This window comes from Scylla paramamosain, chromosome 7, assembly GCF_035594125.1.
Source record: "Scylla paramamosain isolate STU-SP2022 chromosome 7, ASM3559412v1, whole genome shotgun sequence".
Taxonomy (NCBI): Eukaryota; Metazoa; Arthropoda; class Malacostraca; order Decapoda; family Portunidae; genus Scylla; species Scylla paramamosain.
Window position 1 is genome coordinate 25,509,203 of NC_087157.1, and position 15,921 is coordinate 25,525,123.

At 40.6% G+C, this 15,921-nt stretch overlaps 1 protein-coding gene across 1 annotated transcript; it reads left to right on the forward strand.

Annotated features, from left to right (window-relative positions):
* The first annotated feature begins 1,542 nt into the window (after positions 1-1,542).
* LOC135101787 (ficolin-2-like) lies at positions 1,543-8,289 on the forward strand. The gene is made up of 8 exons (XM_064006082.1): positions 1,543-1,565; positions 2,326-2,434; positions 2,551-2,849; positions 3,988-4,059; positions 4,470-4,636; positions 4,952-5,078; positions 6,876-6,991; positions 7,230-8,289. Exons 1-8 carry the CDS (start codon positions 1,543-1,545, stop codon positions 7,448-7,450), a joined length of 1,134 nt encoding a protein of 377 aa, XP_063862152.1. The 3' UTR covers positions 7,451-8,289.
* The last annotated feature ends 7,632 nt before the right edge of the window (positions 8,290-15,921 follow it).

Sequence of the window (15,921 nt, forward strand, 5' to 3'; positions counted from 1 at the left end):
GGAGCTTCTCAAGTTTCTGTACATCCTGTGCATACTGTAGACAGAAAACAGTGATCTGAAGACTGTTACTCTCCCTCACTAGCATATTTCAAGCCTTCGTGCTACACGTGGCGGCAGGGATGGGGAGGTCCAAAACAAGGTTACTGAAAACAAGAACTTTTTAAACGGTACTTTTCATCAGAAAAAAAAAAAAAAAAACACAATTTCATTGATGATGACGTCACGATGTGTCACCATATTCAGCTACTGAAGACATGGAACGAAATCATTATGTTTCATAATGTTCTTATTGTTATATGATTATGACAGGAGGAGGCAGTAAACACCTGCCGAAACGATAATTACTCCCAGAGAGCTCTGAAAACTCTGGATCAGCGATGCTGTGAACTTTCCAATAACTAAAGTGTGATCTCAATGAACGTTTCCTTTTGTATCTCACAACACAAGGGGGCAGTCACAGCCTGCCCTCTAAAGACAACTCTCTTCACACAAATCTACATGCACCCAACTGCACGCACAGCCTTCACTCAAAAAATTCAAAATTTTATGGGCTCGGAGTCCCTGTCTGGGGATGAGACTATAAATGTCCTCAGCTCGGACTGTTCTTCTAATACTGACACTATGTGTCTTGATACCCCCTGAGCTTTTTCTTCAATAACATTTGCAACATTCGCCACATTATTGTAATGTTCAATCTGTGGCACACAACTTCTCTTCCACTAAGCCTCATCTTTTCCTCACCGAAACGCAGGTCTCTCAGGCAACTGACAGTAGCCTCATCTCTGTTCTCTCCTACTTTTCTATCCTGAATTTCAATCCAAAGCTGGATGTTGCGTCTATGTGCGCAAAGACCTAGGTAACTTGCTCTCGTGCCCACGCTCTTGAATCTTTCGAACTTTCTACTATCTGGCTACGGCTGCAGGCACTCTCAGACTAAATATATCTGTGCAATACATCTCTCACCTAACTTTTCTAATTACAAAAGAAATCTTAAATTATCTAACTTCCAAAGTAGAGCACATCCTGACTCTCCTTTTGCGGAGGTCTCCATTCTTAGAGATTTCAATGTTCACCACGAGCTTCGGGTTTCCTTTTCCTTTACTCACCAACCTGCTGAACTAGCCTTTAACTTTGCTATCCTCCACGACCCAGAGCAACTAGTGCAGCACCATATTCTTATTACTGACTGTCATAGGAATACGTCCAACATTCTTGACCTCTTCCTAATCTCTAATCCTTCTGTCTTTTTCCTTTGGGCTCCTCCGATCACAACCTCCTATCTGTATTTTGTCCTATCGCTCCAATCTCTTCTCAGGATCGCCCAAAGCGTCTTGCCTCTGCTAATTGCGGAGACCTGAGGGGGTATTACTCTGATTTTCCCTGTAATGACTACTTTTTTCGTGCCAGAAACCCGCCTTTGTGTCCTGAGCGCATGACAAAAGTGATAGTGTCTGTTATGGAGGCGTACATTCCTCACTGTTTCTCTCTCCCTAAACCTCCTAAACTTTGGCTTAACTCAGCCTGTTCTCGTGCTATACGTACATGATAGAGGCGGACCACAAAAGGTGCGTGAGCTCTCCACCACCTGCATCTCATGCTCTTTATATTCCCTTGCCCGCCACCATGCCAAGTCTGTTCTCCAACTAGCCAAAAACTCCTTAATCAATAGAAAATGTCAAAATCTTTCTAGATCTAACTCCACTTCGTCAAAAATATCTCTAAGATGTAGGATAGTATCATCGTCGTTGGAATAGACAAGACAAAAAGTTTGATTTAGATGGTCATTGATGAATAAAAAGAAGAGAGTGGGTGACAAGATAGAACCCTGAGGAACACCACTGTTAATAGACTTAAAAAAAACAGTGGACATCTACCACAGGAGCAAAAGAACGGTCAGACAGGAAACTTGAAAATAAGGTTACAGAAAGAAAGATAGAAGCCTTAAGACGGTTGTCTGAAAATCGAAGTTTGGGCCAGGCTCTAGTAAAAGCTTATGATATGTCTTTTGATAAGGTTACTGCAAAAGTTTCATCAAAATCCCTAAAAGAGTACTACTAAGATTTAGTAAGGAAAGCCCAGTAGAGCTGCCACGTCTGAACCCATACTGGCGATCAGATAGAAGGCTGTGAAGTGATAGATTTTTTAAAATCTTCCTGTTCAGGACAGATTAAAAAAACTTTGGAGAAGCATAAGATCAACGTAGTAGGACTCTACTTTGAGAGCTTAGGCGTACACCACTGAAGTAAAATGTGTGTGCTTTCCAAAGACTCCCTAATGAGCTTTCATTCATAAAGCACACCTGTGAGCCCCATCTTGCTCCTCCAGCACATTGACCCGGGGGTATATATTGCCTGGCTTGCTGTCGGTGCCACAACCATCACCTCTGTGGCTGTCTCGGCTCGTCTCCGGTGATACAGACACGCGGCAGTCAGTGGTACGTGCCGTCACCCCCGCTGTAAGTTGAAGCTTGAGTGCTGCAGCTGATATTTCACTGCAGTTTGCGATCAGTACTGATACATTTCTGCATCTCTGCCTTTCTCTTCCGAACAGAGCGACATGTGGGTCTCCCTGTATGCAGTAGTAGTGTTGGGAGCAGCAGGCGTGCTGGTCGAAAGTCACAGAAAGGGCAAGGGAGGCAAACATCATGTAATCTCGGCATGGCGACCCCCAGTAAAACCAGTCACCACCACCCAAGAGTCCAGTACCATACTAAACCCCACAACAGGACCAATATATAGCACCATTACGTCAGATCGCCCCATATCGGAGTCCACCAGCATTTTAGAGCCTCCAACCACACCAGAGCCCACCGCCAACACATCACTATACCCCATAACCTCCTCTGTCCGGTGAGTAGGCTTTTGAACACGTGGCCGTTCATGGCTACGAGATATATACTGTATATATAGACGCAAAGCGTATAGACAAATAATATTACGATTATTACACCAGCAACCACTCGAACAGCTTTTCCTTTCGTCTGAATAATGAAAAGTATTATTTCTGTCTCATAAAACTATCTCTCTCTCTCTCTCTCTCTCTCTCTCTCTCTCTCTCTCTCTCTCTCTCTCTCTCTCTCTCTCTCTCTCTCTCATCCATCTTCCAATTCCGTGACGCTAAGGGTTAGGAGTTCTGCATAGGCTTCAGCATTTTCCTAAATAGATGTTATCTGCACGGAGGTCTCGTCTGTTCGCCTATCTTGTGTCACGACAGCGGTTCCATCCACACAGCTCACCTGGGCAGTGTGTTAGTCTTGCCGATTTACCTTTGCCTGATTCTCTTCATCTCATAGCTCCGTTTCATTTTTGGTCATCTCACTATCTTCTATTTCCCTCGCGGTTGTGGGGTTAGGGAAAACCCTTCACAGTAGCTCAAACAAATACCACTACCGTATTCTGCGTGCAGTAGGAGGCCATTAAAACTGATGATGAGAGGGGATTATGTTTCCCTCCTCGTTATTTTAATTCCTACATTAAGAGAATGCATGTGGTTTTGTCATAGCCACCTTCTCTTTATGGGGGAACCTCAGCCTGGGATGCAGACAGATATAGATTTGCTTCTATATTTCATGGTTCCTGTTCTCTAATATTCGTGAATTACTTATTTGTCCTCCTGCCGCTGCTAATCACTCGCATGCATATCCTGTGTAATGATGCTATGGTAAAGTAGGTTGATTGATAATATTATGCGATTATTTCAAACACCGCAGATTTTGTGGAATATTGTTCTTCGCCTGTTTTTCCATATAGCTTTTTATTTATTTTTTTTTTTTTTTCAGATGAGAGCATCAGAAGTCTTCGTATAAGTCGTCTGGAGTTAAATTATTAATCTTTCATTATTGTCTGGAGTGTAAATTGGAATGTAAAATTACTGATCTGTTATTTTATGGAGCAAATATTTGTGTGTGTGTGTGTGTGTGTGTGTGTGTGTGTGTTATCTCCTGCCTGTGCACTGAAGCTCAATGAATGAATTATCCGTCATCAACAGACCCGTGGATTGTGCAGACCACCTGATAGCCGGGGCCACAGTTAGCGGCGTGTACGAGATATACCCCTTCATGTGAGTGCTCAGCGCTACCCCTCTTATCCATCACAAAAGCTTACTACTCATCACTACGAGTACGTCCAGCCGCCGCCGTCTGTCTCCATGTCGCACCACACCAGCACCGGCTTTCCACACGTGCACCTGACGGCCAGCAATGGAATGAGGAAGGCAGCTGAAGGAATAGTTTTCTTATGATAAGAAAAATGTTACTCTTATTCTTCACTCTATTGATATAGATTGGATCAACTTTTCTTAACGTAATGCCTTCAGTTGTTTATTATTCGCATAATAAACAACTGAAGGCATTACGTTAAGAAAAGTTGATCCAATCTATATCAATAGAGTGAAGAATAAGAGTAACATTTTTCTTATCATAAGAAAACTATTCCTTCAGCTGCCTTCCTCATTCCATTGCTGGCCGTCAGGTGCACGTGTGGAAAGCCGGTGCTGGTGTGGTGCGACATGGAGACAGACGGCGGCGGCTGGACGGTGTTTCTCAGCCGACAGCAACAGGAAGTCCTGCTTGACTTCAATCGCACGTGGGACGATTACAAAGCAGGCTTCGGCAGCCCTTACTCCGAGTACTACTTGGGTGAGTGTGGCAGTAGCTGGGACATTCCGCAGTAGTTGTGAGAATTTAACCATACCACAGCAGTACTATACCTTGACACGTTTCTTCTTTTCATTCCTTCTTTATTGATTTGAATAAGATTGATTTCTTTCACTTTAATGAGTCTACTAAACGGAAAAGATCGGTTAAACGGACATTTGAGTAAGAAATGGTTCGTCATTTTTTTTTTTTTTTTTTTTTTTTTTTGGTTTTCTATTCTTGGAGTAGTCCACGTCATACTAAGGTTAAAAGAAAAAATCATTAAGCAGCGTTGTAAACTTTCCAAATACTGCACAGGCAATAATGTGCTGCACCACATGACGCACAGCCGTGATTACGCCATCCGTCTGGACGTGGGCTTAGCGTCGGGAGGTTTCGACTTCGCCACCTACAAGAAATTTAAAGTCAATTCTGAGGACAACAGGTAAACACAACCAGGCAGCGACAGGAGACAAATATTTTTTTTTATTATTCATAGTTTTTATTCTCCATACATGACACGGACAGCTAAGAGTGAACGTTACTACTCTTTCTCCTCGCCTGTAAAAGGCTGGGGAAGTTAAGGTCCCTGTCAGTTAGTGATTTTATCGGGAATTAAGGTAGCAGGGGTCACTGCTGCAAGGGCGTAACTATTTGGTATGCGGTGCTCTATAATAAGAAGTGTTCTCTTGTAGCGGTCCTACTAAAGCTGGAGCTTGATTAACTGCTGTCTCCCTTGAAAGTGCAAGGAAGGTTTCTGCGCCACCTCTTGATCTGCAAACCGTGTCTACACATGCACAATATTACACTATGTCTACACGCACAGATAGCCTTGCGTTAACGGTCACTACTTTTACGTTTAACCTGTGATGTGGCTGTGTTTAGAGAGGGTTCTGGCAATTATGATCAATATCGGGAAAGAATAATCAGAGACCAGTGTTGCAGAGGGAAACTATCGTAACGAGTTTTCTAAAGGGAAAGTCCACTAACTCAGCTGATCAACCAGAGCTGGGCCTCATTCACTGCTGCCTTCCTAAAAAGCATCAGACAAGGCTGCCGGACCACCCATTAAACACCCAAACTCTGGTAGGTACAGGGTACGAGAAAGATTTAGGAGTTATAGTTAGCTCTGAACTCCGTCTAGGGAAACAATGCATAGAAGCCAGAAACAAGGCAAATAGGGTACTAGGATTCATTTTTAGGAGTGTTAAAAGTAGAAGGCCGGAAGTAATATTAAAGTTATACTTGGCGCTGGTCAGACCTCATCTAGACTACGCTGTGCAGTTCTGGTCCCCACATTACAGGAAAGATATAGGTCTATTAGAATCAGTACAGAGGAGAATGACTAAAAGGATTCAGGGGATGAGGAGTATTCCTTACGAAGCGAGGTTGAAGCGGTTAAATTTACATTCTCTAGAGAGACGTAGGTTAAGAGGGGACCTGATAGAAGTCTTTAAGTGGTATAAGGGTTATAACAAGGGAGATGTAAGCAAAATTCTTAGGATCAGCAACCAAGGTAGAACAAGAAATAACGGGTTCAAGCTTGAAAAATTTAGGTTTAGGAAGGAGATAGGAAAAAATTGGTTCTCAAATAGAGTGGTAGATGAGTGGAACGGACTCAGTAATCATGTAGTTAGTGCCAGGACACTAGAGAGCTTTAAGAGAAGATTAGACAAGTTTATGGATGGGGATAACAGATGGAAATAGGTAGGAGTGTTTCATACAGGGACTGCCACGTGTAAGCCTGGTCGCTTCTTGCAGCTTCCCTTATTTCTTATGTTCTTATGTTCTTATGTTCACCCCTCAAACATCACACTGGGGTTCCACTATACTACGCATTATACTATGCAACGACCACACTTATACATTCCCCCCCAAAAAAAAGAGTAGACATAGACTGCAACCTCGTTTCTCCATCTACTTCAATTATATGTGTTTTTTCGACGACACATAGCTGCTTTTGTATTCATGCCAGCTTCGGCTGGAGGGATGAGTGTGTGGGGAGGAACATTCCAATTTTCTTTTCTGTCTCTCATCAGTAAAATGTGCAGGATAGTTATACAGAACAGCCTGGTCAGGACCTCACAGTCTATTATTTGAATTCCTTTGTATAATATTAGCTATCAAATATAAAGGATTAAGAACACATCTCGAGTAATGAGTTGCCATCTTATGTTTACCGAGGAGGATAGACACTTCTAGTATATATATTCGAAACCTTTTTCCTCCCTTCTTGCCTAAGGTATTCCGCCTCCTTGAAAGGCTTTCTGGCGGGAGGAACCAGCATCAGAGACTGTCTCCGCTACATGAAGGGCCGCTACTTCACCACACTCGACAAGGACCATGACAGTTATGAAGGTGCATGTCACATCACATGTGGGGAAATTATAACACAGTGAACCACAGTATGAAATCTAGATGCATATTTCTTATAATGGCTTAAGTATATTCTTTATTTACTTCGTCTTGTGTACCGCAGAAAATGTTCCCTATGCACATTATTTCAGCAACCGTTTGCTTAACTTAATTCCGTTGCATCCTCAAGAGAACATATGACTGAGAAAGCTAAATAATTTCGTCCCACATTTTGTTTCAGGTAACTGCGCATCAGTAAGAGGTGGAGGATGGTGGTACTATAATTGTAGGTACTTCAACCCCACAAGCACCTTCAACACGAGTCTCCAACTGACCTGCTATGGCGCCTCTAGACCCGTGACGCAGCTCCAGCTCAAGCTACGGCCAGCCATCTGTGACTACTCCTTCAAGACCATCGACCTCATGGACACGGGCTGTGGCTGTACTGCTCCGGAACACTAACACCTTCACACTTAACCTGCCCCACTACGTGACCATCCGGATATTTCACGTTCTTGCTGCTCTTGAGTCTCGGATCAGTATTTTGAAGCGCACTGGGCTTGCATCGGAATTCACTGCAGTCTGTGGTCTGTGGTCATTCGCATACAGTGACCCTGTGTTTTATTATCAGTTGTACTACGTTAAGATATTTTCTTTGAATCATTACATGTGGTGACCAAACTATTCTATGTTATGTATGTTCATACACGTGTTTAGTACTGGAGAATGAGCGTTACTTCGATATCTGATGGACCAGGTTAAGTGTGGCTTTGAATGAGTTCGCCATATCAGTTAAAATAATGTGTTGTTAATTGCTTAGTGTAGGATTTAATAATCTGCCTGGTTCTCTTTATTTGAGTTGACCTTTGAGACTGGAATAAGTTATGATTTGGAGTCATTGGTTTTTTGCTTGCATTTTTTTAGTTAGAATAATCATCTACTGGTTGATAAATGCTTATACAACTTTTAGAGCTGCCTTTATGACATATCCCATTTAGACTTATGGCCTAATCACTCAGTAATTTGACTTGAGTAACGACAGTGAAGTAGTAGTACTTGATGAGCAGAAAGACTTGCCAGCTCTAACGTAACTCATAAATAGTGATAAGCTGGGTTACAACATTGCGATACCGAGTGAGCTCCCAGCCGCGGTGCCGGGAGCGACTAAAGACGACTTTCGGTGCGAGACTTACGTCATGCTCCGGTCAGATAGGATTATCCACAGGCCACCGTCCTTCCAAGCTTCCTATAGGCATCTCCTACCATTTCAGTCTTACCTTTCCTCTTCCATATTTTCCGTATTTTTTTTTTTTTTTCCCATTTCTCTCTCTTGTCTTTCTATTTTTTTTTTTTTTTTGAGAAGAAAAGAGATACGGTGGTGTACACACACACACACACACACACGCACACGCACACACACACACACACACACACACACACACACACACACACACACACACACACACCTCCGGCATCCGAAAAAAAAAATCCCAATGATTCTAGGTTTCTCAGATAGCGAGCCAACGCGACACTCTCTGCCAGCTGTTGGGCTTGCTACATTCACGTCCTCGCCTCGGAGTTAGACAGTACTCAGGTCAGGTGAACGTGCTTCAGTTACTCTCGACCTAACATGACTCCACTACTCTCCACCCTCACTCAATCGTCCCGCCGACTCGATAATCTGTCCACCTTAGTAGTAATAAATGACTGACTGTGAGTTGTGTTTGGTCTGCCTGCGTGGCCCACAGAACACTTCACAAAAAACGGCAAGAACAACAACAACGATATTTCTACTACTACTACTATTATTATTATAATATTACTACTATTATTACTACTACTACTACTACTACTACTACTACTACTCCTACTACTACTACTACCACTACTACTACTACAAATAATAATGATAATAATGACAACACATGCGCCGTTGCCCTGAGAGGTGCTTCACACATCACCCAGCTCGGTGGACGCAAACTGTCTCACGTCACGAACATAAAACACGGAGCAATTCTGTCGCAATAATTTAATGAAAGGTTATGAAGCACTATAATAATCTTTATATCACTTCGTAAAATATTGATGTAGGTTTTAATAAAAAAAAAATAAATAAAATATATATATATATATATATATATATATATATATATATATATATATATATATATATATATATATATATATATATATATATATATATATATATATATATATATATATATATATATATATATATATATATATATGACGACAATACAAAGTTTCTCCTTTGTTTACGAGACAGTATCATTGCGATAGGAAAACGTGGATGAAGGAAGACCATGAGCAGAAAACGATGGTGAAGTAACAGTAATACAACAGGAGATAATAACAGTTCGGCGGGAGATCCGCTTTGCTTCTCTTATTATGTGTTGTACACTCTTTGTTTGTAGTCATTTATGCAACTCTTACTCTGCAAGTTTTATCATTACATTTTATCTAATTATAGGTTTGTATATTTACCAATATGCTCCAGCAGACCCCCTCTGCCAGAGAGATAAGAAGAATGTCCGAGGGAAGAACCACAGCTAATGTGGTTAACTTACTTGACTGCCTCTTACCTCGCATCTATATACAGTCCAGTAACATTCTTGACCAAAACACTCTACCATCATGAAGAACATTTACTGAAATGTACACCCACTTTTCCATCGCTCTTATAAACCCAAACAACTTATAATAAGAGAAACAAAAAACAACAAAATCTAATATTTTCAACATATCCATTTTTTTTTTTTTTTTACACACGGATTCCCGTTACCAGGATATAATAAATGAAAATCGATTTTAATGGGAAATTCTCCACAGTATTTACCTTAACTCATTCAGGCATCCTTGCCTTTCTTCCTTCACCTCGCGGTAAGCTAGACAAAGGTTTGGCGGCTGCCACACGCCACCTAGCCACGACTTAAAACTGAGCTGGAAAAGACAAGAGAAATGTATGAGTAAGTGTAGGTGTACAAAGGATGACTGACGGATGGTGGAAGTGAAGTAACATTAACAGGCTTTGGTGATGGTTAGTAGGAAATTCATTAAGCAATTTTTAACGTTGCATTGGCTGACATTATCATACCAATAGCAATTCTTCATTACTTTTTTTCTGTTCCGCAACTTACTGACAAAGAACACCTAGAAAAGAACACCGGGCATGTATCTTGTAGCAAACGTGAACAAGCAAATGTATTAAGAATAAATGTAATATCTCTGAAAAAGAGATACAGTAAATGTATGGGAAAAGATCGCCAACTGTTCTTAAGGAAAACAAATAAGTGAAGTAGACTAAAATGTGACACATAGAAGACACTCATAATAAATGCCAATTCAAATATGTTTGTCAAATATGAGAGAGAGAGAGAGAGAGAGAGAGAGAGAGAGAGAGAGAGAGAGAGAGAGAGAGAGAGAGAGAGAGAGAGAGAGAGAGAGAGAGAGAGATATGCGGGAAGCACACACACGGGGACAGACAGGTAGATAGATAAATGCAATGTTCACGTGTTAAAGCAGGATACGATCTCATTGTATTTCCTGTAACATTCATATTATTGTATAATTATTATAAAGTATTTCATCATCTTTTAATTAACTACATAAATGGCATCTCATCTCCAGAGGCTCAGTGACTGATATTTTGACTGCAATCATTCATAATTGCATTTCTAGAACTAATCTATGTGTTAGGCGCACTATATAAATAAAGATAAATAATATATGTATTCTGATGCATCTTGTGTTTGTACGCATCTCTTGCAGGCATTGTCTCTTTTCATACAGTTTGATACAAGTTGGGCGTGGATGTGGAAGAGCTGGAATTTCCGTGATGTGTCCCTATTTACAAAGTAGGGATTCACGATGCTACTTGATACGCGACTGTTTCGGTTGCCATGCATTGAAACATACTTTATGCAATCTCCAACCATTAAAAACACTAAAAGTACTAATATTAATCTCCCACCAAATAAGTGAAATGGATTCGATCAGTAGCACCTATCTAACCACAATTATTAAATGTAGAGGTAATTTTCACGTCACCATCTACAGCACCACAACCACGCCTTGGGGTGACCGCAGGTAGCAGCATCTCGGAATTCGCGTGGCTGGCGTAAAGTACAAAAGTGCTTCCTTACCTCCGCCCATCCGTCACTAGCACACCAAACACCACACACACCGCCACGCCGTCCTTGCCTACAAGAGGTGAGAGCCTTGGGACTCTGTACGTATCTACGACACAATAGGTTGCCTATTCTGGTCCGCCAGTCAGAGGGGTGCGGCCTTCAGTCACGGTGCTGCGCCAAGGAGGTTTAATAAAGATTATTCAGTTTCCTTGCGCCCGGCCTGCCCGCCCCGAGGCTCAGTCAGCATCACCCCTGCCGCCAATTTCTTATAGCTGTCTCCTGCCTCACAGGCGAAGGACATCAGGCGACGCTAGTGCAGAAGCCGGCCAACCAGGACCTTCATTTCCTCTACATCAGTTGTAAACATTAACATTAGTGTATAAGACAAACATCTAGCTTATTGTACATTAACGCATGTTAATTACATCTCTTGTTTTACACAATGCACGGTGGTACTTTAGATTGCCTCTCATATTTGTAATGTTTAATCAGTCATGTGAAGGACAATAGTGCAATTTTTTATTTATTTATTTATTTTTTCGCATGTACTGAGATGTTTTAATTACTCTTTTAGTTCCAGTTTATTGTAGTAACGATATTGATCCCAGTGCCCATCGTTATCTCTTTGTATTTTTATCTCTTTCGTAGTTGCTATAAAAACATAGGAGAATAACGGTGCAAACTGTAAATCGCAATTCATGAACTGATTTTTTAAAACACTAAATTGCATTAATTCAAGACTGAAAAGAGTTTATGAAGTTTCCATAAAGACATAACTAATGATCATAAAAGCCAAAGAAAGAAAATAGTAATACCGGTATGTTTGTTAACGCTTGTCTTTCTCCCCCGAAAAAAACAGCATGTGGGTCTCCCTGTATGCAGTAGTAGTGCTGGGTGCAGCAGGCATGCTGGCCATACACTTGGAGAATCCAGAAATCGCCACTGACATAATGTCACACCCCACAACCTCTCTAAGGTAAGCAGGGCCTTTGAACACATGGCAAATCATGCCAATTATATATATATATATATATATATATATATATATATATATATATATATATATATATATATATATATATATATATATATATATATATATATATATATATATATATATATATATATATATATATATATATATAACGTTTCCCCCCTCCTCCTCGTTATTTCAATTTCTGCATTAAGACAAGTCATAGTGTCTTGTCTTGGGATTCTCTTTAACTGGCATCTCTGCGTGGGATATCGATAGATGCAGGCGATCTTCTACACTTCATGTTATTGTCTTTCAGTACTCATTCATTACTTCTATCCTCCTCCCGCTACTGCTCACTCGCATGCAGATTTTGTGTAATAAAAGTAAAATACAACGAATTGCCTGGTAACTTAAGCGAATACTCCAAGTCTGCTGGTCACCCAGCCAGCCGTTCCACTACAAGAGCTCAGAGATCACAGAAAGAGAGATCTTCGGGTATGACTAAGACTACTCACACATCACACTAGCGAGGCCAAAACTTTTACCATACCTGCTTGCTGCTAGGTGAACAGGGGCTACACATTAGAGAGATTGAAAAATGTGCAGATTCCATGTTAAATTCCTTATCTTATTGTATCTGTCCCTTCATTTCTTGTCATTTCTTTTCATTCAGAAACCATCTTAATCAAGAAGAATAAGACATCAGAAATTATTATTATTATTTAATTAATTATCTATTTATTTATTTTTCATTTATTTATTTATTTATTTATTTATTTTTATTTTATTTATTTATTTATTTATTTATTTATTTATTTTATTTCTTTGTAACAAGAAAACTATCGGAAAGGAAATGTGAGATGAATTACAGAAAGCAAGATAAAAGCAGTAGGGAGTAGTTTTGAAATCAAAGCTTTATGCCAGACCCTATGAAAAGCTTTTGATATGTCTAAAGCAAGAGAGAAAGTTTCACCAAACTCCCGAAAAGAGGATGACAAAGACTCATTAAGGAAAGCCAGAAGATTACCAGTAAAGCGGCCACGAAGGAACCCATACTAGCAATTAGATATACGATTGTGAGTTGACAGGTGCTTATCTTTCTGTTGAAAGCAGATAAAAAAAAAAATAGACAAGAAGTTAAATCAATAGCAGGCACCCTTTTTGGTAACAGGCTGAATGTAGGCAAACTTTCACAAAGAAGGAAAAATATATTTTGACATACAGAATTCGTAAAGTTTGACAGGGCAAAGTGCAAAAGGCACGGAAGTACAGTTTCGGAGAACAATTGATTTAACCTAATCAGGTCCATAAGCCTTCCGAGAGTTAAGCCAGCAAGGGCATTGTGAAGAATTTTATTGGGAGGTATAAAATGGTTGAAGGGTGGAGGAGAGGGATGAACGAATCCTGAATCTTGCAAGATGGAGTCTTTAGCAAAGGTATGAGCGAAGGGTTCAGCTTGAGAGATAAGATAAGATGGTAGTGGTGCCATCAGATAGAAACAAAGGAGGGAAAGATGAAAAACAAAGTTATTAAATATTTTGGTCAGGTGCCAGGAGTCACGAGGGGAGTTAGATCGAAAAATATTTCTTGGCATTTGCTATTGATGAATGAGTATTCAGCTAGTTCAAGAATAGACTTGGCATGATTTTCGGCAGAAATATAAAACGCATGAGATTCAGGTAATGGAAGGCTCAAGAACCGTATGTGGTGAGCCTCCATAATGTATATCAACAGAACAGACTAAGTTAAAACCAAAATTTGGAAGGTTTACGACGAGAGAAAAAGTGAAGAATGTACTTCATACCAAATGCTATCACCATTATTATTTTATGTTCAGCCCACACAGACGAATCTCTGACACAGAAGTAGTTATTTCATGGAAAATCAGAATAGTACCTCCTCAGATGCCCCCAATCTGCAGAGGTAAAACCCCAAGAGATTTCACTCTAAGATGTTTCTTAATTTACTGAGTCTACACGAAAATAGTCTGGTATTCTTCCCTACTTTCATTTAATGTAGATTTATTCCTTACAATACTAACTTACAATACTAACCGAAATCAACTGTGATCACTGGAACTGAACTCCGATCAGATTTCTACATGATTAAAAGTGTTGTCAAGCTCCTGCAGACTTTTTTTTTTTTATTACCATACAAATAGTAACCTGAATGCGGGTTTAAGGGATCGCCCCAACTGTATTTAGATAAGTTAGTCTCTGACAATAATGGTCTTACTTTGGGAACAAATTTCGGCAATTTGATCGTGAAGTTCGTTACCTATTCTTTGTGTTTGTCCAGGAGGTTGATGAATGACGCCCATTATGAATTTGTGCTATCTTGAGTGGAATGTAGGAGATATATATGTTATCTATTTTTACCAGTCGATTTTTCGAGAGGGTGGAGACTAGACCGTAGAAGAGCACCCAGATTCCTCTGCGCAGTCTCTCGCAGCTGAACAAATTGTATCCTGGCAGTGGAAATTCGTCTAAGAAGTCTGTTTAATGCATCAATCAATGATTCCGCTAGACCGATAAAGCAGTACTTTTTCATACAGATAATTTCCTTATACTGCGCGCATTACATAACAAAGCTTGAAATTATTACGAACAGAAAAGAGGAATTTAGTTTTAATTAACTAAGCCGTCGTTTGCATTTTCCTTCGCTTCGCGTTTTTTGACATAAGCATTGACAGTATCGTGAAAGCGGCGTCCGAGTCTTGCAGATCCTAATGAATTTAAGTGTAACCCGTTACTTGAGAAAACAATCCTCTGGTTGCAGGCGTTATTAATAAATTGCACCCCTTCCTCTTTGCAAACATTAACGAGATGATAACTTATGCGAAACGCCTTTTCGTAAATAGTGTTGACTGCATTCATTCTGGGAAGGATAACGAAAACGATAATATTTCTTGTTTTCGGTTTACATTTTCTGATCAGCTCTGGATAATTTACGAGAAGGGCCTCTAATCTCGTCTTTTGTATGCTATTTGTTCCCACGTGGGTGAGAAACGGTATTCTTTCCATTCCACTTAGTTTCCTTCTCATCATCATAACATTTTCTTATATTCAGATTCCTCTAATTCTAAATCTGGCTTCAAACAGTGTTTGTGTGTGTGTGTGTGTGTGTGTGTGTGTGTGTGTGTGTGTGTGTGTGTGTGTGTGTGTGTGTGTGTGTGTGTGTGTGTGTGTGTGTGTGTGTGTGTGTGTGTGTGTGTGTGTGTGTGTGTGTGTGTGTGTGTGTGTGTGTGTGTGTGTGTGTGTGTGTGTGTGTGTGTGTGTGTGTGTGTGTGTGTGTGTGTGTGTGTGTGTGTGTGTGTGTGTGTGTGTGTGTGTGTGTGTGTGTGTGTGTGTGTGTATGTGTGTGTGTATGTGGATGTGTACTCGTGTGTTCTCGCCTGCCTGTGGTTTTCAACGAATGAATTATCAGCCGTCAACAGACCCGTGGACTGGGCAGACCACATGTTGGCCGGAGCCAATATTAGCGGCGTGTACGAGATCTATCCCTTCATGTGAGTGCTTGGCGCCGCGCCTCTCATCATTCACATAAACTTACTTGTTACGACGTCTTCATTTGCATAATAACAAAGGAAGCATAAAGGAATTCCATGTCCAAAGATGGTTCTCTCTATATCATTAGCATGATGACAAATATTTTTTTTACCCCTAACATCATAAGAAAAATTATTCCTTCAGCTGCCTTCCTCATTCCATTGCTGGTCGCCAGGTGCACGTGTGCAAAACCAGTGCTGGTGTGATGCGACATGGAGACAGACGGCGGCGGCTGGACGGTGTTCCTCAACCGCCAGC

Bases quoted from the DNA above. Each gene is read 5' to 3' on its own strand.
- LOC135101787 (XM_064006082.1), top strand. From the start codon at position 1,543: ATGATAGAGGCGGACCACAAAAG. The intron at 1,566-2,325 runs GTGCGTGAGCTC...TTGCTCCTCCAG, and splicing joins ATAGAGGCGGACCACAAAAG to CACATTGACCCGGGGGTATA. The intron at 4,637-4,951 runs GTGAGTGTGGCA...AATACTGCACAG, and splicing joins TTACTCCGAGTACTACTTGG to GCAATAATGTGCTGCACCAC.